Consider the following 19,864-nt stretch of genomic DNA (forward strand, 5'->3'; position numbering starts at 1 on the left):
GATGAGGTGACATTTACAGGGGCCAAGAGTTAGGACCTGATATCTTTGGGGGCCTCTATTCAGCCTATTACATTTAGGGGTGTCAGAAAGAGGAAATCCGCTACTGATGGCGGAGGACTGAGCACAGTATCCGCCAGCAGACAGCACTGCCTAACCATCAGTTTGTCTCTTTTTCTAAAAATGTCTCTAAGACCCTGTGTCTTAAAGGGCTGCTGCAAGGCTCAAACCTAGAGTACAAGGGAGACTGTACGTAAGCGCGAAGATTGAAGCCCAAACTGCGGCCTGACGGTTTCTCCAGATCCCACAGCTCAGATTTGCACATTTTTCTCCGTAGGCTGTCAGAGACCCCTCCCGCTCAACTTCTCACCTCCCCAGGGAGAGGATGCTCCACCTCCAGGCCCCGCCCCCGACGTGCCTCCCCTTGTGCCCCTCCCACTAGTTTGGCGTCCTCCGCCCATAGTGGGTTGGAGGCGTGAGGGCCTTTGCCATCTGCCTATTCTACTGCCTATCAAATCGTAGCACGTTGTCGCCAATGTTGTCTCCTTTCTCAGCCTGCACGTTATTCATACCACGCATATGTATTTAAGGAGTTTAACTGTCGCAATTTACGTGCCTCCAGATGAAAAACGAGGCAGAAGCTGTTGGGAGCCGACTGGCAATATTGAAGGGAGCCCGCACAAGAGGGAGCCGGGTCCTACGTGCCTCGCGCGCTGAGCCCCGGCCGGTTCACCGCGCAGGCGCAGTAGATCCCGACTCGCCATGCCGACTGTCAGCGTGAAGCGGGATTTGCTCTTCCGAGCCCTGGGTCGGACCTACAGTAAGTGCGGGCGCCGTGGCCTGGCTTTGTGCCTCTGCTCCGAGGCTGGGACCCCCCCTCCCCCCTTCAAAAGGCCTTCGTGAGAACGTTCACGCTGCCCGGCAGGTTTTGGCCTCGGTGGTCCGGGTAGAGACGGGGATGTCTGGCGGTCGAAGCGGCCGGGCTGGGCTGAAATAGCCTCTCCCAGCCCGCCTTGCCAGGGCTGGTGTTGCATCATTCGCACGTGCCAAGCTGGCCATGTCATTCGTTCAGCAGTCTCACATGGAGCATCTGTTGCGTGCTTCGTGTCAGGGGATAGAATAGGAATGAAGCTCTGGGTTGCATCCCGAGTGCAGCTAGTTGAGCGCGACAAGAAGAGCTCTGTAGGAACAACATTTATGAGGCATTAGGGGGTAGAAGCTTGAGCAGGAAGTGGTGGCATTCTATCTTACTTTGTTAATGTTTTTTGAGCACCTGTTAGGTGCCAGGCGCTGTTCCTGGCGCTTTGGGAATACAGCGGTGCGCATGACACGTAAGGCCCCCGTTCACGTTCTGATGACGGAGGCAGACAATAATTAACCAGCACACTAATGAACTGATTCTGGATTATGTTAAAGGCTATCGGGGAAACAAAAATACTGTGCTAAGAACAACGTTAGATAGGATAGTAACGCCTGAGACCTGAATGACGACGAGGAGTCTTTACCCGGCGGGCTCAGTCTTCATGCTACACTTGGGTGTCTTTTTTAGTTCTGAAAACATCCCCATTTAGAAAAGGGAGGAAACAGTGCAAATTATCAGCGGCCATATGGTTGTAGCGGTTGAAATGATAGCTGTCTCTCCCCATAGTTATCAGCTTATATAAGGGCTGTGGCAACTGATTTGTGAGAACTATTCTTGGATTTTAAGGTTCAGTATAAGAGAGACCTAGTCGGTGTAACAGGTACTGCTGCCTAGAATGTTACCACGAAGATAGCTTTTAAAATGTTTCTAAAGTCGCAATTTTAGATACCACATATTCTTCAAGTATTATTCTTTGTCGGGTTCTGCCGTAAGTCCCTGAAAATAGAGGTAATACTTTTTGACTTCTGAATTCAGCTCTAATTCCCTACACTGTTTTATTTTACAATGTGCTTATTTATATTTCTTAACCCATTCTTCTAAACCATGTTCTTACTAATGGTATATGCCTGAATTATACACGATGGTATGGGGCAAATATTTAAGACATCTGTGATCAGTTACCACCCAAGTATCCATTTCTGAGAAAGTAAAAAATACTCTAGGTTTTTAAAATGGTGAGATTTGTCATCTATTTACATCTATTTGATTTCATAGATTCTCTAGCGACCCCTCCCATGTTTTTCTTATTGAAAGTGATCAGGCAAGCTTGATTTCACCTCCCCCCCGATAAGTATCCATCAGCTAATGACTCAAATTTCAGAGGGGTGCCAGGGTGGCTCGGTTGAGTGTCCGACTCTTGATTTTGGCTCAGTTTATGACCTCGCAGGCCATGAGTTCGAGCCTTGCATCAAGGGCTCCATGCTGACAGCGGAGAGCCTGCTTGGGATTCTCTCTCTACCCCCATCTCCTGTCCCTCCCCTGTGCATGCATGTGCTCTCGAACACTCTCTCTCTCTCTCTCTCTGAAAATAAATTAAAAATAAATGAACTTAAAATTTCAGTCATGAAGGTTGATGTTACTGAGGTGTACTTAAGGCAGGTTAGAAATACCAGTTTATATTTCCTGTATTTTTTCTTGAAACTTTATTGGGTTGAGGTCAAAGTTGGAAAAGCATGTTTAGCAAAGCATCTAGTTTGCAAGTTAGAATGGGTCCCTCTTGTTTCTTACCCTCTTTTTTTTTGTTAGTCTTCCTCACTTTTTATTCTCAGATATTCAGTCTTTGGTATGCACATTCTATTTTTTTTCAGTCCTTCCAAGGTTTGCTTTTTGTCCTAAATTCCATTGTTTCTCCCTGTCACTGCCTTCACCATCTCTTTGCTTACCAAGGAGATTTCTCAAGCTGCTTTTGTTCTGGTCCTTTTCCTTCTCTGGGGCCGTTTTATCTCCTTAGTCTACCTTTTTATCACTTTTCTGCTCAGGTGTGTTCCTTTTGCCACAGTTAACATTTTCTTGTTAACTGATTTATTATCACTGTTCGGTTCTGCTCCTGCTCTGCCTTGGTGTGACTGCTGACGGGACTGTCAGAGCCACCTGTATATGTCCTACAAACCTCTAAGGGGTAGTCACTTAGATGTGTTGTTTTGTTAGAATTATTAATCACAATTTTGTTCTTGTTTCGAAGCACGTGAAATACAGCGGATAGGAATAAAACAAATTGTATAATGAGGCATTGAAAGATGCAGTGTTTTAACGGTTCTAAACTAAATGGTTACTGATCAAATTGTTTTCTATTGCTGCATAATAAATTACCCCCCACATTAGCAGCTTAAGATGGTCGTGTGTTTTATGGTTTCTGAGGGTCCAGGAGTGAGGAGTGGCTCAGTTGGGTGGTTCTGGCTCTGGATGTCTCATTATGTTGTCCTAAGGGTGCCAGGTCTGTAGTCCTCTCTCCAGGCCTAACTGGGGTTGGAGAATCTAATTCCAAGTTCACTCAAGTGGTTGTTGGCAGGCCTCTGTTCTTTGCACATGTTTGGCCAGAGACTTCAGTGCCTCTCGCTAGGACTGCTTGCAATATGGTGGCTTGTTTGTCCCAGAGCAAGAGGTCCCAAGAGAGCAGGTAATTGAGTGTTCAGAGTGATAGAAGCACATGTCAGAAGTGACATGCCATCCCTTCTCATATTCTTTAGGTCACACAGACCATTTCACAGTGTGGAAGGTAACTACACCAGGGTATGAATACCAGGAGGCGGGTAGTTTTGGAGGCTGACTGCCAGTCTGCCCTCTGCCCCCTACCCCCACGGTGATTCATGCTCCTCCCCCATACAAAACCTACTCACCCCTTCCCAAGGATTCCAGAAGTGTTATCGCATTACAGCACCATCGCAAAATCCAGAATCTCCTCTAAATCACGGCCCGGTGTGGATGAGGCTCTTCAGGTGTAGTTTCTTAAGTACAGCTGCTTGACTATAGTTTCTCTTGGTCTCAGAGACCAAAGAGATGATCTGCCCAGCCGACAACTAACATCCAGCGGGGAGAGAGGCATAGGAGGACCGCTATACACATTCCTCGTCAAAGGGGAACATGGGAGACACGTTCTGAAATTGAACTGGCACGTGTTCGACTCTCTTGATGAGGTCTCAAGGCCTAGGATCCTTCTCCATGGCTTTCAGCCCTACCCTCTGGGCTCTTGGCTGCGCTCTCTGAGTGATTCTTATTTTTATGGGGGAAAGAAAGCACGTGTCTTACATCCGATTAGTTCTCTCTACTACTTGCCAATAGCCTTTGGTGGTTCAGAGACTTCATTTTGTCCTCTCTCTGTCCCTTTCAGCTCAAGCTTGTAATGTTTCTGCCTATATATTTCTTTTAAAAACTTTGTGGGTCTTCAGTGAGTTTTGCTAGTTTCCATTTCATTAGTGAGAAGCCATGGCACTCACAAATTTCTGAAATAAGGTGTTTTGTACCTTGGATTTGTACTGATACAGGGCCCTTGATTAAGCTCAGTTGTGTGACTGAACTTGTGAGGCACAGCCTTAATTGATAATGCCTTTTTTCTGAATGAATAGTACCTTTGATCTTTTTGAGTCTTAAGAGTTTACAGTCATATCCTTGATTTCATCTTTGGACCATGCTTTCCTGGCAATGCTCTGGATTTACTGTTTGCTCAGAAGTCATTTCTTTATCTTAGTACCATTTTATACCTTAGGAGACTGAATTTTTAAAACCGTCAAGTCCTGGCTCCTTTTTAATGGCCTTTACTTTGTCTCTTCTCTCATAAACAGCAAGAAAAAAAAACCAAGCGACACCTACAGCACTGGTTGGGAATCTTAGTTACATCACCTAGTTGAGTAGGTACATTTTCTACAGTGTGCATAACCGGGTAATAGCATTGCTAAAGTTTTGCCTTTACATAAAAAGGATTCCCCTTTGCCAGTTTCTAGTAACACTGCCTCAGGCTCCTCCATATCCTCACCTGTATCCTATTAAAGACTATGAGGCTTCTCGTTACAGGCACTTGAGGTTTTGATTTACACTTTCCTCAAAGCCTGCCTCCTGGTTCCAAAGCCATATTCCCACGTTTTCCCCATTTTGTTTTGGCATCACTCCACTTCCAGGGACTGAAGTCTCGATCGCTGCATAACGAATTACCCCAGGATGCAGTACTGTAAAACAAGTGGTGGTTATTTCCCAGTTATGTTGTGTGCGTGTGTGTGTTTAATTTTAGTTAACACGCAGTGCAATAGTGATTCATCACGTAACATACAACACCCAGTGCTCATCACAAGTGTCTTCCTTAGTACCCATCACCGGTCTAGCCCATCTCCCTATTTCACAGTTTTCTGAGAGAGGGACGGAGGAGTGGCTTAGCTGGGGGGTTCTAGCTCTGGGTCTCTGACCGGGTTGCCGGCAGGATGTCAGCTGGGCCTGCAGTCGTCTCCATCCAGGCTTGGCTGCCTGAAGAGTATGCTCCCGGGATCACTCATGTGATTGCTTCAGACCTCAGTCTACACAAGGGCGTGAGTACCAGGAGGTAGAGATCACTGGGGACATCTGTTGTTCTTCGCCCCAGTTAACGGTATCCACACGGGAGACCTGGGGGTCCTAGACTCTTCCTGCTCTCACCTCCCGCCTCCCATCCGGTCACTGAGCCGTGCAGATCCTGCTTCTTTGACCTTTCCCACATTCTTCCTTCCTCATACCCACCGCCACTCCTTTAGTCAGGCCCTCACTGTGCCTCACTTGTACTGTTAGGGAAATCTCCCTGCTCCAATCCATCCACCACCTTGCTGCCATCCTTTAAAGTGCAGATCTGATCCTGCTTTTGCCCAGCGCAGAATCCTTCCGTGTAACCCCCACCGCCTACAGGCAGGACAGAGCAAGTCCCTTGGCATGTTGTGAGTTCTTTTACTTGTTGCGTCCAATTTCTTCCTGACCGGAACCTTAGGCTTCATCCATACTGAACTTTTCCAAATTTGCCATGGTCTTGTCCCACTCCTCACGGTCTCTGCCTAATGAGCTCATCCTTTCTGTGAAGCCTTAGCTGACTTTAAGTGGATAACGGCCTTCTTCGTGCCACCTCCGTACCTTGCACTTAAAACTATGTTTACGCATCTGATTTCTTTATAGAGGAGTAAGTAGTAGGAGTTGTTTTATTTTTGTAGCCTTGGCACCTGGTGTAGCCACCTGCCATGTAGTAGGTTCTTGTAAATGTTGAACTGAAGTGCATTGTCAAGATCAGAATCTTCAGACCGGCTTTTCACTAGAATATACTGGTAATGACGGTTTGTGTTCAATTTTTGGTAACAAGAAAGTCCCTCAAAATGCCGTATGAGGTAGTGGAGGGAAGCAGAATGTAACTAAGGAAGAGAACCGTTAATTGTTGCAGACCTAGTACGTTTTAGGGTGCTGTGGCAGGTCTGTTACCTGCATAATAATGTTGAAAACTTTCCCAGAGTTCCTGCTATAAATAAATGGCTGTAAAATGCTACTTTATGGATGAGGCCTAGGAGTCAGGAAGTTTACATAAGGTGCCAGTTCTTAGAACCAGGAAGTGGAGTAGTCAAACTCTGGCCCGGCCAGCCAGGCCGCAAGGCCTCAGGATTTTAAAGGATAGGACTTATGTGACATTATCTTACTGTGTTGGATCTGTGTTTCGGAGCCCACTTTACGTTTGATCCCTACCCAAACTTCCCAGTGCAGGTAACCTGATTCTCTAGTTGATATTAAATGAATCAGCCCTTAAATAGTCATTTGTTTTTAATTTTTTTTTTGTCTCTTTTGGTTTTAAAATGGTGCTGATGCCTGATATTTCATATGCTTGGTGTAAGGCAGTTTTAAAAGAAAATGCAGTTTATGTACTACTCCCATTTAAGCTGAACAAATTAAAATTAGCAATCTCCTTTTTTTTCCCAGCTGACGAAGAATTTGATGAACTGTGCTTTGAATTTGGTCTGGAACTTGATGAAATTGTATGTATTGAATATTTTTTCAATAGTTTGTGTATAAGCGCATTTTGCAGAGGTCTACTGTATTTTGTTACCTTATGGTTAGACTAACATGGAATATTCGTGGGCTATGGTGATTGCTGTGTTCTTGGTGTTAAGGGGCTAAGCTTCAGTTCCAAGAGAGTCTGTTGCTTTCTTTAAAATCTCAGAGAGGGTTTACATGTTACGTTGTCACCTGAAGTTATTGGGCTAATGCTGGGGAGACGGATAGACCATCTCGAGTAACCCCAGAATGAGGGTGTGCTCCTTTGCAGTGTGGTGCCTTTTTATAAATTATGGAAAGAGGCCTGGGGAGCGATGGAAACGTTACTTTAGCCAGAGTTTATGTCTCACTGGCCTGTGGTTCCCCCTACTTCTCTTCCTCTGCCCTACTGTACCTTCCTCTCTTCCTGTTTAACCAATGTTAATTCATTCCTCACTCGTTACTGTATACATTGGCCTTGTAAAATGATCTTCTGTTTTTTGAAGGGCTGCCTGTAAAAATCACTATGAAGCATATCCCTAGTCTTTCAATTATTAAATAATTATTAAATTAGTATAATAAAATATTAATAAAAACATCAAATATTACTATAATATTAAAATATTAAAAATTAGATAACATTTGCAAAATATATTACTCATGATCATGTAATAGACATTGTATTTATAACTAAAATGATTTAATATTTCTCTTGTAATTAGTGTTATTTTTTCTTACACCTTTTATCTTCTTGATCTCTGCAGTGTTACAACACTGTGAGGCTAAATCTTTAGGCTGACATGATGTAAATTGATTTGCCTTGTTTTTTCTGCTGCTTTAACTGATGTTACAGGAAACCTTTGTTTTGTTAATGAGCATCTCTATGCTTGAAGTTGACTGAGATTTTTCTGTTAAATTGCTGTGATAATTACACTTGGCTTATGTTTGAGGCTGTGTGATATCTAAGCATTGGACTGGATATCAGAGAATCTGAGTAATAGGTTAAGCTCCCACATTCACTAGCTGGGTAACCACTGACAATTAAATTACATCGCTTCTCCTGGCCTTCTTCTCATGTGTGAAATAAGGGCTGGACTATACGATTGATGTAGACCCCTTCCAGCTCTGAAATTTCTGTGGTCTTTGATTTCAGTAAGATTTTTATTAGCCCTCACAGACCCAGTCTTCACATACAGTCCTAGCATGATCTGAGATCCTGAAATGAAAGATTTAAGCTGGTGTCTTTTTTGCAAAGGGAGTAGGCCTTTCTTCTGTAATTCAGAGGTCTTCATTTCTCTGCTTCCCACATTTTCTCCCCTTTTTCATAAGGGTCCTTTCTGAAATGCCACATCTCCTATGATGGCGGAGATAAGGACGCAACATGAAAGGAGGCAGAGGGAGGAGGAAGAATTAGAACTTAAATAGAGCTCGATCAAAGGGGGTCAATGAAATTGCTGTTTATTTTTTAAATTGAAGTATAATTAACATGCAGTATCTTATTTCAGGTGTACACCATAGTAATTCTTATCTTTCTTGACAGAGGTTTATCTTTAAGAATATCTGTTACTGGGGCACCTGGGTGGCTCAGTCGGTTAATCATCTGACTCTTGATTTCAGCTCAGGTCATGATCTCATGGTTCGTGAGTTCAAGCCCCACATCAGGCTCCATGCTATCTGTGAGGAGCCTGCTTAGGATTCTCTCTCTCTGTCTCTCTCTCTCTCTCTCTCTCTGTCTCTCTCTCTCTGTCTCTCTCTCTCTGTCTCTCTCTCTCTCTCTCTCTCTCTGTCTCTCTCTCTCTCTCTCTCTCTCTCTGTCTCTCTCTCTCTGTCTCTCTCTCTCTGTCTCTGTCTCTCTCTCTCTCTCTCTCTGTCTCTCTCTCTCTCCCTCTCCCTCCATCTCTCTCTCTCTCTCTCTCTCTCCCTCCATCTCTCTCTCTCTCTCTCTCTCTCTCTCCCTCCCTCCCTCCATCTCTCTCTCTCTCTCTCTGCCCCTCTCCCACTTGCTCTCTCAAAATAAATAAACTTAAAAAAAATTTAAATCTGTTATTATCTGCGGTAATGTGGCGTTTGAGATATTCTAAGCTTTTGGCCACTGTATTAAAATTATTTTAGTGGTATTTCTTCTCTCTTCTCTCTCTTGGTTGCCTTATTCTTGCTGCTCCATACCTTTTCTGTCATTAGATTGCTTCCCATTGTGTCTGTAATCTCTTCTCATTTGTACCACAGCTTCTCATCGCTTCATACTTTTTTGTTTTTGTTTTATTTTTTATTTTATTTTTTTGAAAATATTTTTATTTATTTTTGAGACAGAGACAGAGCGTGAGCAGGGGAGGGGCAGAGAGAGAGGGAGACACAGATTCTGAAGCAGGTTCCAGGCTCTGAGCTGCCAGCACAGAGCCCGACGCGGGGCTCGAACTCACAAACTGTGAGATCATGACCTGAGCCAAAGGTCGGACGCTCAACCGACTGAGCCACCCAGGTGCCCCTGTTTTGTTTTTTTTTGTTTTTTTTTTTTAATACTCTCATTCACATGGGTGCCTACTGGATTTAGCTTTGAGAGTCATTATAAGCCCTATTTCTTTTACTTGGTGAATCATCTTGACTTTGCCTCTTTGGCACTTTTCGTTGTTGTTGCCCTCCGTACTTGGTGATGGTGTATTTTCTTTTAAATCCAGGGTGGGCAAACTTTTTTTGTAAAGGGCCAGATAGTAGCCTTGTAGGTGGTGTAGTCTCTGTCACAACTCAGCTGTTGCAGTATGTAAGTCACAATAGGTGAGATGTAAACAGATGGTCCTGGTGATGTTCCATTAAAACTTTATTTACAAAAACAGGTGGCAGGCATGATAATGGCCAGTGGGCCATAGTTTGCTGACCCTTGCTTCAGATGAATTAGTGCTGTTCTGGAATGACTGAGGATGCTAGATGTCAGAACTCAGCAAAAATTGGAGTATTTTCTGGTGCTGTGATTGTAACACTTAATACTTTAATTTTTGTTGCAAATATAATAAACACATTTTACTGCCGAAAAGAACATGTATAAATGTCGTTACTACTTTATAGCACTGATTACTACTTTTTCAGAAGAGTTAACATTTATTTCACTTTATTTTTTGGGGCTTGTTTTAGACTTCTGAGAAAGAAATCATAAGTAAGGAACAAGGTAATGAAAAGGCGGAGGGAGCCTCTGATGTTGTTCTTTACAAAATTGATGTCCCTGCCAATAGATATGATCTTCTTTGTTTGGAAGGATTGGTTCGAGGACTTCAAGTCTTCAAAGAAAGGTAAGAAAATATTTAGTAAATACTTTGCTAAGTTAGGTTTCTTTTGCCTGCATTATCAGCAACCTTAAGTCTTCAGAAAAAGACTTGCAGGACAGGTACACAGCATTGGGGCTGCATAGAGAGAGGCTTGGAGAGTAAGATTCATGCAGATTATAGCCATCTGAAAATTTGCATATTGAGTCCTAGCCTTTTATTGTGGGAACATATTTAAAACTGGAGTGGTTAATGATTTTATGGTTTCTTAAAATTTTTAGTGGGTTCATGTGAATTTCCTCAGTAATCCAGTTAAGTAGATGTTGGGAGGAAAGTAGAGGTGTCAAACCTTGATACGCTGTTTGCTTGAGAACTCTAAGAAGACTCAGGAGTGGAGCTTCCTAACTGGAAAACTGAAAGTCTTGTGATGGCTGTCTGACCGTGGGCAAGTTAATTGGCCTCTCTGATTTTAGTCTCCTAGTTTAGAATGGATTTTTTTTTTTAATTTTTTTTTTTTAACGTTTCTTTATTTCTGAGAGAGAGAGACAGAGCATGAAGAGGGGAGGGGCAGAGAGAGAGAGGGAGACACAGAATCTGAAACAGGCTCCAGGCTCTGAGCTGTCAGCACAGAGCCCGACGCAGGGCTCGAACTCACAGACCGTGAGATCACGACCTGAGCCAAAGTCGGACGCTCAACCAACCGAGTCACCCAGGCGCCCCAGAATGGATATTTTTAAGTCCCCTTCCAACTACTCATGTAATGAATACAGAAAGTAATGAATATATAAAGTGAAAAAGAGGTGAAACAGTAACAGCTATCAAAAATAATTATTTTTGGTTTTGATTACGTATGTATTATTTGGTTAGCTGCAAAAGAATAAGAGCCTCTGGCCAGTGGGCTAGATTCTACAACTGTGAGGTTTCAGATGACTGATGGGTGTGGGTGAAAGGGTGATGATGAGGCATTTGGTTTAGATGGTTAAAATTTGGAGGGTGACTCCATTCATTCTCTCTGCATGACAGATCCTCTTATTTTAGGATCAGGGATGATCCCTTAGAGTGCATTTTCCAAATCTGCTTGATTAGAATTTTCTACTCTTAGCAGGCACCTCATGTGATACTTATGATCAGACAAAATTAGGAGAGTGACTTGCTGCTCAGAGTGTGGTCTGTGGACCAGCGTACTCTCTCTCACCTGAGAGTTGTTAGAACTGCAGAATCTCAGCCTGTCCTCAAGACCTGTTGAATCACTCTGTGGTTTAACAAATTCCCCACTTGACTATAAGCGCATTAAGGTTTGAGAAGTACTGATTAAAACAGTAGTCCCCAATCTCTTATAAGAATTACCTGGACTGTGCCTTCAAAATATACCATTTACCAGGCCTTTCCTTGAATATCCTGATTCAGTACATCCAGATGGAACCAGGCAATCTGTATTTTTTTTTAAAGTTTGTTTATTTTGGCAGAGCTATAGTGTGTGCAAGTGAGCACAAGCGGGGAAGGGGTAGAGAGAGAGAGAGAGAGAGAGAGAGAGAGAACGAACTCCACGCAGGCTCCCTGCTGTCAGTGTGGAGCCTGATGTGGGGCTTGAACTCATGAACCATGAGATCATGACCTGAGCTGAAACCCAGAGTTGGATGCTCAACCGACAGAGCCACCTAGGCTCCCCAGGCAATTTTTTTTTTAAACATTTTTTTTTTTTCAATGTTTGTTTATTTTTGAGAGAGAGAATGTGTGGAGGAGGGTCAGAGAGGTAAACAGAGGATCCGAAGTGGGAGAGGTGCTGACAGCAGACAGCCTGATACGGGGCTCAGACTCACGGACTGTGAGATCACGACCTGAGCCCAAGTCAGACGGTTAACTGACTGAGCCACCCAGGGGCCCCAGCAATCTGTGTTTTTAATAAACCCTATTTTTCCTAGAGGTTCAGAATCTCATGGTTGGAATAAAGCTTAAAGGTTATTGAATCTAGTCCTTCAGCTGATGTAAATGCCCCCCTTCCCCACCCCCCCCATGGCTGCTTAGTGTTTTCTAGCCTCTGCTGATCCTGCATTAGTAGGGCTCCCCTATATCTAGGGCATCCTATACCATTTTTGGACCACTTTAAATGTTAGAAAGTTTGCTTTTTGTTTTGCTATTCAGCCTAAATTTGATTTTCTTTAACTTCAGCCAGTTGTCCTAGATCTATTCATTTTATATACTTTTACACAGACTACAGCTGATGAAATGGTTTGGTGAAAAATGGGCAAGTTTGTTTTAATTGCCTTTTAGGATAAAGGCTCCAGTGTATAAACGGGTAACACCTAATGGAGAAATCCAGAAATTGATCATCACAGAGGAGGTAATAAAGATAAATTCTTATTTTCCTTCTTAAAAAATTTCCTTGGTGTATATATTTATAAGGTGGGGAGGAAAATGAAACAAAGCTGACCCTCTGCCAAATATAATTTTCTTTGATCATTTGCTAAAAATGGACGTATATTTAGCCTCTAGCTCTTAAAAACTGTCAGTCTGTTCCCTTTCATTTGTCAGTAACAGCAAAGCATCAGTTTTCCTCAATAATTTTGGAAAATAACACCCATGTGTTTATTTAAAGTACTTTGAGATATAATTGTTTAAGTTGTGATACATTAATAAAATTTACAGAAACTTTGAGGGGACATCACCTTGGTAAAAACATCAACTATGAGAAAACTACTTAAAAACACTAGTTTTTTCTCAGTTATTTAGTAAATTTTCAGAAATTTTGCTGACATGTAAATTCCATGAGAATGACGACTTTGTCTCTTGTCACCACTCTATCTCGGATTGAATGAATATATGAATATACATGTTATACGTGTTTGCAAATTTGTGATACTATCAAGAGTGCAGATAACTTTGTTTTACAAGACGTTATTACAAAGAAAGGCCCTAGTCTGGACTCTATCTAACGGCCTGATGCACTGCAGACAGCAAGAATACGCCCTTATGCTGTGGCTGCGGTTCTCCGGAATATCAAGTTCACTAAAGATCGATACGACAGCTTCATTGAACTTCAGGAGAAACTACATCAGAACATTTGCAGGTTTGTCGTTGCATCTTCTGTCCTCCTTACCTTCCTCTGTCCCTTCCCCCCTCTTTTTCCTTTTTACCCTTTTCTCTCTCTCTCTCTCTCTCTCTACCCCCCTTCCCTCCCTCCTTCCTTTCTTCTTCTGCAGATTTTTTCAAAGCGTTTCTAAATTAATCTGTGAGAGTAACAAGTTTAAATTTGCTTAGCTAAATTGCAATCAGTTTAAATTTTACCAGACAGCTATTTGTTACTGCTTATAAACAGCGCATAGATGGAGAAACAAGAGCTCTATTGGGAAAACTATATGGAGAAGAAATATCTAGTCCTAGAGATTTCCTTGGTTTTTATGTTTGTGTTATTGTCGTTTGGTTCAAATTCTTAGTAGTGCATCATACTACTAAATGTTAAATGGTGGTAATTTGAAGTATGACCTGTCATTTTAAAGTGGAAAAATTTTGGCTTGATGTCTCTTCTTGAGTATAATTATACATTTGACAGATGAAACTTGAGACTTTTAAGTAACTGAATTTTCTTACTTATTGGACATTACTATTCATCATTTCCCATATGCTCCTTTAGCGCAGTGATCTTCAAACCTGTATAATTCCTGAACTCCTAAAGGTCAAGGAGGGTAACAGTGGGAGTCTGAACTAACTTCATCATTTAAAAATCCTAATGGAAGTAAATGATATGCTTACGGATAAAATCAAGCTTTAGCTAACATAGCAAGGTTTTTTTGTATTGGTCCTGAAATGTATCAGCATATCTCATGCTGATCAAAAGCTATGATTAACAGTTAGAGACGGTCTTGAGTAAAAATAGAAGAATTTATTAATTGCGCTAATTGCAGTTTGGTAAACTGGAGACTAGAAGAGGCTTTTGTGTAAGCGATGGGGAAGGGGTGGAGGGGACCCTGGATGTTTTCTTCTGGGATGAAATGTGTTAAAAATAAAACATCCGTAGGTCTCTATTTCCAGAAACATCTTTGTTTATGTGGTAAAAGAAACTTTTTCAGTTTCTAAATATTCCCAGTTCTGCTGTAAAAATAGTCTGTGTTAGCTTGTTAACGTCATTATTAAGCAAAGCAATAAGAATTTAAATATCTCAAATGAACAAAACAAGAGATTTCTGACCAGCATAGGTATAGCTAGTAAGTGGTTGAGCCCGATTGTATGTTCTGGACATACTTTATTTGAAGAATCTATTTTTAACTAAATTGGAAGGCATTTCCTCACTTAATTCAGCTTTAACCTCTGTTTATACGGTATTTCTGGGAATCATGAGCTTTTTCTACCGGGAGAAACAAACTACATCCTGATACTCTGGTGTGCCAGTGTCCTTACCTGTCAGTAAATCTTAATTAACCTCCTGCATGGGCTTTGGAAACTTTTTTTCAAGAAATACACTCATTTCATTTACATTATCAAATGTATTGGCATAAAGTGGTTCACGATGTTTTCTTAGAGAGAGAGAGTGTGTGTGGAGGAGGGGCAGACGGGGGAGAGAGAACAGACCAAGCCAAGATGGGGCTTGATCTGAGGCGGGGCTGATCTCACAAATAATGAGATCATGACCTGAGGGGAAATCCAGAGTAGCTTAACCGCCTGAGCCTCCCAGGTGCCCCTCTTAATGTCTGTAGTGATATCACCTTTTCATTCCTGTCTGTTCCCTTGATCACTGTGGCTGGAGGATCGATCGTATTGATCTAAAAAACCCAGCTTTTGGTTTTATTGACTTTTCCCCTCTTTGATTAGGTTCTGTGTAGGGCAAACTGCTAATCCGGAGGCAAGACCTTTCTGTCTACTTGATCCCTTCCCACAGGAAACAGGTTTTCAGTCTGCACGGACACTGTTCTTCCGATAGTTCTTTCTCTGTCCTCGAGTAACTTCCTCACGTGTGTGCGCTGATCAGTACTCAGCGGAACCCTTGAGCAGGTTCCTCTGCAGATGTGCAGGATTCTGATAGCGCTGTCCACTTCAGTACTGTTTCCGGTCAACTCCAGCAGTCTTGGTCTCCCCAGACTCCCCGTTACGTCTCTTCAACTCAGGAGTCTGCTGATCTCCAACCCTGTCCCCCTTCCCTGCCTTACAGCGTGGAAACCCCTCGAGGCAGTAAGCCGGGCAGTCGTGGGGCTCCCTTCATTGATTTGCTGTCTGTCAGGGATTGCCTTCACTGCCTCATGTCCAGGGCCACCCATGAAACAGTTTCCTGTATTTTGCCCCTTTTGTGGTTTCAGGCAAGAGTGTAAATCTAGTCTGTTATTCCGTCTTGGCCGGAAGTGTCCAGTGAATTTTTACCTTTTTCATCTCTAGAATCCATTTGGTTTCTTAAACAAAAACAAACTTTTTTTTTTTTTTATTTTTGAGAGAGAAACAGTGTACAAGCAGGGGAGGCACGGAGAGAGAGGGAGACAGAATCCAAAGCAGGCCCTAGGCTCCAAGCTGACAGCAGAGCCCTAAGTGGGGCTCTAACTCACTGACCATGGGATCATGATCCGAGCCAAAGTCAGATGCTCAACCCACTGAGCCACCCAGGTGCCCCCTCTTGGCTTCTTCTTAAGTGTTTCTTTCTTTTTTTTTTAAATTTTTTTTGCTGTTATTTCCTTTTCTGTTCCTTATGTGTATATTTTCCCCATAATTCTTGAACATTTTTTATGGTAGGAGCTTTAAAATTTGCATGGTGATTTGACAGTCTGGGTCATCTTAGCATTGGTTTTTACACACTGGTTTTTTGTCTAGAGTAGGAGTCCCATTTCCCTCTCTTTTGATTGCACATCGAATGTTATGTTATGGGTAAGGTTCTTCATTTTCTCTGAGGAGTGATTTTGTCTTGCCAGCAAAGACTTTTGAGTACTTAGATTCAAAACACTTAGCTAGGCGAGACCTCTGCAGTTGGCAACCACTGAATTTCCCACTCTGTTCTTTCAGCTCTCCCCTGCTTTTTCAGGGCAAGACTTTACAATTTTTGCCAGTATGATAGGGAAATCTTGATTTCTAACTTCTTTTTAGTTTGCATATTTTCATATATCTGGGATATATTTTGTGTCTTAAGGGGTGTCCTACTCCAGTTTTACACATTGTCCTGTATTTTCTTTTGAATAATTTTTGTAGTTCCTTCTGTGAGTGTATGTGTGTTTATCTCTTGTTTTTCCAAATGCATAGCTCTTTGATTCATATGGAATTTATTTTTTTGTGATGGGTTTGAAATCAAAATTTAGTGACCTTTTGTGGGATACTCTTAGGATTAAGGAATCATTACTATCTTAAAAACACACACACACATGGACCTTCTTACACATGGCTTTGAGTTAATGTATCTAAACTTATGGAACTGTGTATTACAACCCATGATATTTCTGGAGTTACTACCTTCCGGAAGCACATAACTCAGAGTAAAGTAACACTCCTTTGTGCTTGTTAACAGTTTTATTTCTTAAATTTCTTGTTACCTGTCTTGAAGGGTGACCAAGATTTATTTCTTACAACTTTTGAAAACTATTTCACAGGTCAGGTAATGTGGACCTTCATAAAATCCTTGATTGCCAATGCATTTTATCTGGTGTGTATATGCACTTATACATGAATACTGAAATATATTTGTATTTCCCTCTAAAACTAATTTTAAGAAGTCTTAAGAATGGCATACATTCTGACCAAGTTTCTTTTTGAATTGTCTTTCAGAAAGCTTAGAGCTAAATTTGTGACACTGTGTGCTAAGACTGTAGGCCTTTAGATTCTAAATTAGTATTAATATTGTTCCTGGCTCTGTTTTATATTCCTGTTTCTATTTCTTTCTCTCCTAATCTTAACTTGCTATAAATTCCTAAAATTTCCTTAAATCCTTTGCACATAAACTGCAGAACAAATGAGATTAATACCTTCTGAACTTCCCTTGCACATTAAATTTTAAATGTAATTCACAGTTCTTTAATTTTTTCCCTTATTGAAGTCATACAGCTTTGTGACAGAAAATTAAAGAAAATATAGAAAAACCAAAAAACACGGCAGTTTGGTAGTTTATTCTAATAAAACATTTGTTCACTTGAAGACCCAAAGAGGAGTTAAAAGAAAAAGGGAGTGTTTACTAATGTCCTAGTTAACACAGTACTTAGGAGAGCACTGCAGCAAGGAGTCTATTCTGGCTCCTGAAATAATGTGTTTTAAGTAGCTTTAGAATTTCTCATTACTTTGGATGGCTGTGAGAATTTGTTCATTATTCTCTTCTAAATTTGCCTTGTAATAACAGGCTATTTTAGGGAAGTGTCAAAAATCGTTTTGTTAAAACGTCTGTTAGCTCCCGAATATCTGCTTTGGACTATTAGAACTTGTTTTGTCTGTCCTCTCCCTCTTTTCTCTCGACATTTAGGAAAAGAGCCTTGGTTGCTATTGGTACCCATGATTTGGACACTTTGTCAGGCCCTTTTACTTACACTGCAAAGCGACCTTCAGATATCAAATTCAAGCCTCTAAATAAGACCAAGGACTATACAGCCTGTGAATTGATGAACATATACAAGGTAGATTTTTTTTTTATCTTATGCATTAGCTCTCCATAAATCAAGAAAATTCCTTTAATGTCTGGTCTTGGAATAGGGAGATGTAAATGACTACTTTTAATTTTTATTTTAAAAAATTATTTTAAATGAGTCCTTTTAAAAAACTGTGTCTTAGCTCCATCCACAAGCTACTGATTCCTTTGATCTAGAGTGTGGCCTGGGCATATTTTTGTGACTTTTTTTAACCTCTTGGTGATTTTAATCTACAGCTAGAATTGAGAACCAATGCAGTGGAATATGCCACATTGTGATATTCCTGTCCAGGTATAATTAAACCTCATGAGAATATGAAGAGTAAGATTAAGCTAGTTTTTTGTGAGAAACAATATTACAATGTATCTACCTCCTACTGTTTAGCATTTTAGGTTCCAGCGGTTAAAATCATTTAGTAGTCACTTTAAATGGCATTCGAAAAATAAAAGTAGTAGGTATCATTCAGAAAAAGCAGCTCTTATCCTTGGCCTGATTGGCCAGTGATTTCCTTCCTGTTGAGGTAGTTTTGTGATGGTTTGTGTTTTGCTTGAGACCATTCAGGCTTGCAAATCTGTTTTTAGTCTTGAAAAATGACCAGGCTATGTTCTCATCTCTCTTCTGTTGGAGAGGAGGTATGCGAGGCTATTGAGCTATTTATATTAGCACATCAAATCTAGAACTTTCTCTCATTTGGGACCGTTTTATTATTTTTCTGTGCTAGATAGGTGTGTAAACTAATTCACAATTTGGCTTCCTTTTTTTCAGACTGACAACCACCTTAAACATTACTTACATATCATTGAAAATAAACCCCTGTTCCCAGTTATCTATGATAGCAACGGTGTCGTCCTTTCAATGCCTCCTATCATCAATGGTGAGTTGTTTCTTGAGCCTCAGGGTTTTTTGTTTGTTTTCTGTTTTTTGGGTTTTTTTCTGTTTTAGCCTTCAATATTTCTGTAGAATTGAACTTTAGACTTGGCTGAATCAAATCAAATCTTCATCTGGAATCTCAGAATTTTGTAGATTTTATTGTAATGGTTTTTATTTAATAAACATTTTACTGGTGTTTTTATATAACAAAACAAAATTTTTTTAACGTTTATTTTTTGATAGCATGAGAAGGGCAGAGAGACAGACAGACAGAGGATCTGAAGCGGGCTATGCACGGACAGCAGTGAGCCCAGTGCCGGGTTCAAACTCATGTACCGTGAGACCATGACCTGAGCAGAAGTCGGATGCTCAATCAACTGAGCCACCCAGGCACCCCTTTAATTTTATTTTTTTTTTTAGCGTTAATTTATTTTTGAGAGAGAGAGACAGATGGAGCATGAGTGGAGGAGGGGCAGAGAGAGGGAGAGAGAGAGAATTGCCAGCAGGCTGTCAGTGTGGAGCCCCACTCAGGGCTCAAACCCAGGAACTGCGAGGTCCTGACATGAGCTGAAGTCAGACACTCAACTGACTGAGCCCCCCCAGGGTCCCCCAGTATATAACGTTTAAATGTGTAAATATCGGTACATAGGTACTTACTGGTGCCAGTCTCTGGATTCTGTCCTGTTCTTCCAGAGGGTGTTGATATTTTGGTTTTAGCCTGTGATTTGCTTGGTTAAGCTCAAATTCTGTCTAACCTGCTGTTTTTTTTTCTTTTTTCCCCCCCCCCAATATATGAAGTTTGTTGTCAAATTGGTTTCCATACAACACCCAGTGCTCATCCCAAAAGGTGCCCTCCTCAATACCCATCACCCACCCTCCCCTCCCTCCCACCCCCCGTCAACCCTCAGTTTGTTCTCAGTTTTTAAGAGTCTCTTATGCTTTGGCTCTCTCCCACTCTAACCTCTTTTTTTTTTTTTTTTCCTTCCCCTCCCCCATGGGTTTCTGTTAAGTTTCTCAGGATCCACATAAGAGTGAAACCATATGGTATCTGTCTTTCTCTGTATGGCTTATTTCACTTAGCATAACACTCTCCAGTTCCATCCACGTTGCTACAAAGGGCCAAATTTCATTCTTTCTCATTGCCACATAGTACTCCATTGTGTATATAAACCACAATTTCTTTATCCATTCATCAGTAACCTGCTATTTTATAGTTAAAACTTCTAAGCTGAATTTCTGCCCTCTTTTTCTCAGTCCTGAGGGCTTGTTTGATGAGG

At 41.5% G+C, this 19,864-nt stretch overlaps 1 protein-coding gene across 1 annotated transcript in view; it reads left to right on the forward strand.

The window, feature by feature from the left end:
- Positions 1 to 509: 509 nt before the first annotated feature.
- The window catches only part of FARSB (phenylalanyl-tRNA synthetase subunit beta), a 72,072-nt gene continuing 52,717 nt past the window's right edge, over positions 510 to 19,864 (forward strand). Inside the window, exons 1-7 of the mRNA XM_078450844.2 lie at positions 510 to 817; positions 6,830 to 6,885; positions 10,010 to 10,164; positions 12,409 to 12,478; positions 13,089 to 13,204; positions 17,555 to 17,705; positions 18,483 to 18,591. Of these exons, the coding sequence (XP_078306970.1) occupies positions 760 to 817; positions 6,830 to 6,885; positions 10,010 to 10,164; positions 12,409 to 12,478; positions 13,089 to 13,204; positions 17,555 to 17,705; positions 18,483 to 18,591 (715 nt within the window). The 5' untranslated portion in view covers positions 510 to 759. The remainder of the gene's footprint in view (positions 818 to 6,829; positions 6,886 to 10,009; positions 10,165 to 12,408; positions 12,479 to 13,088; positions 13,205 to 17,554; positions 17,706 to 18,482; positions 18,592 to 19,864) is intronic.

This window comes from Panthera onca, chromosome C1, assembly GCF_046562875.1.
Source record: "Panthera onca isolate mPanOnc1 chromosome C1, mPanOnc1 haplotype 2, whole genome shotgun sequence".
Taxonomy (NCBI): Eukaryota; Metazoa; Chordata; class Mammalia; order Carnivora; family Felidae; genus Panthera; species Panthera onca.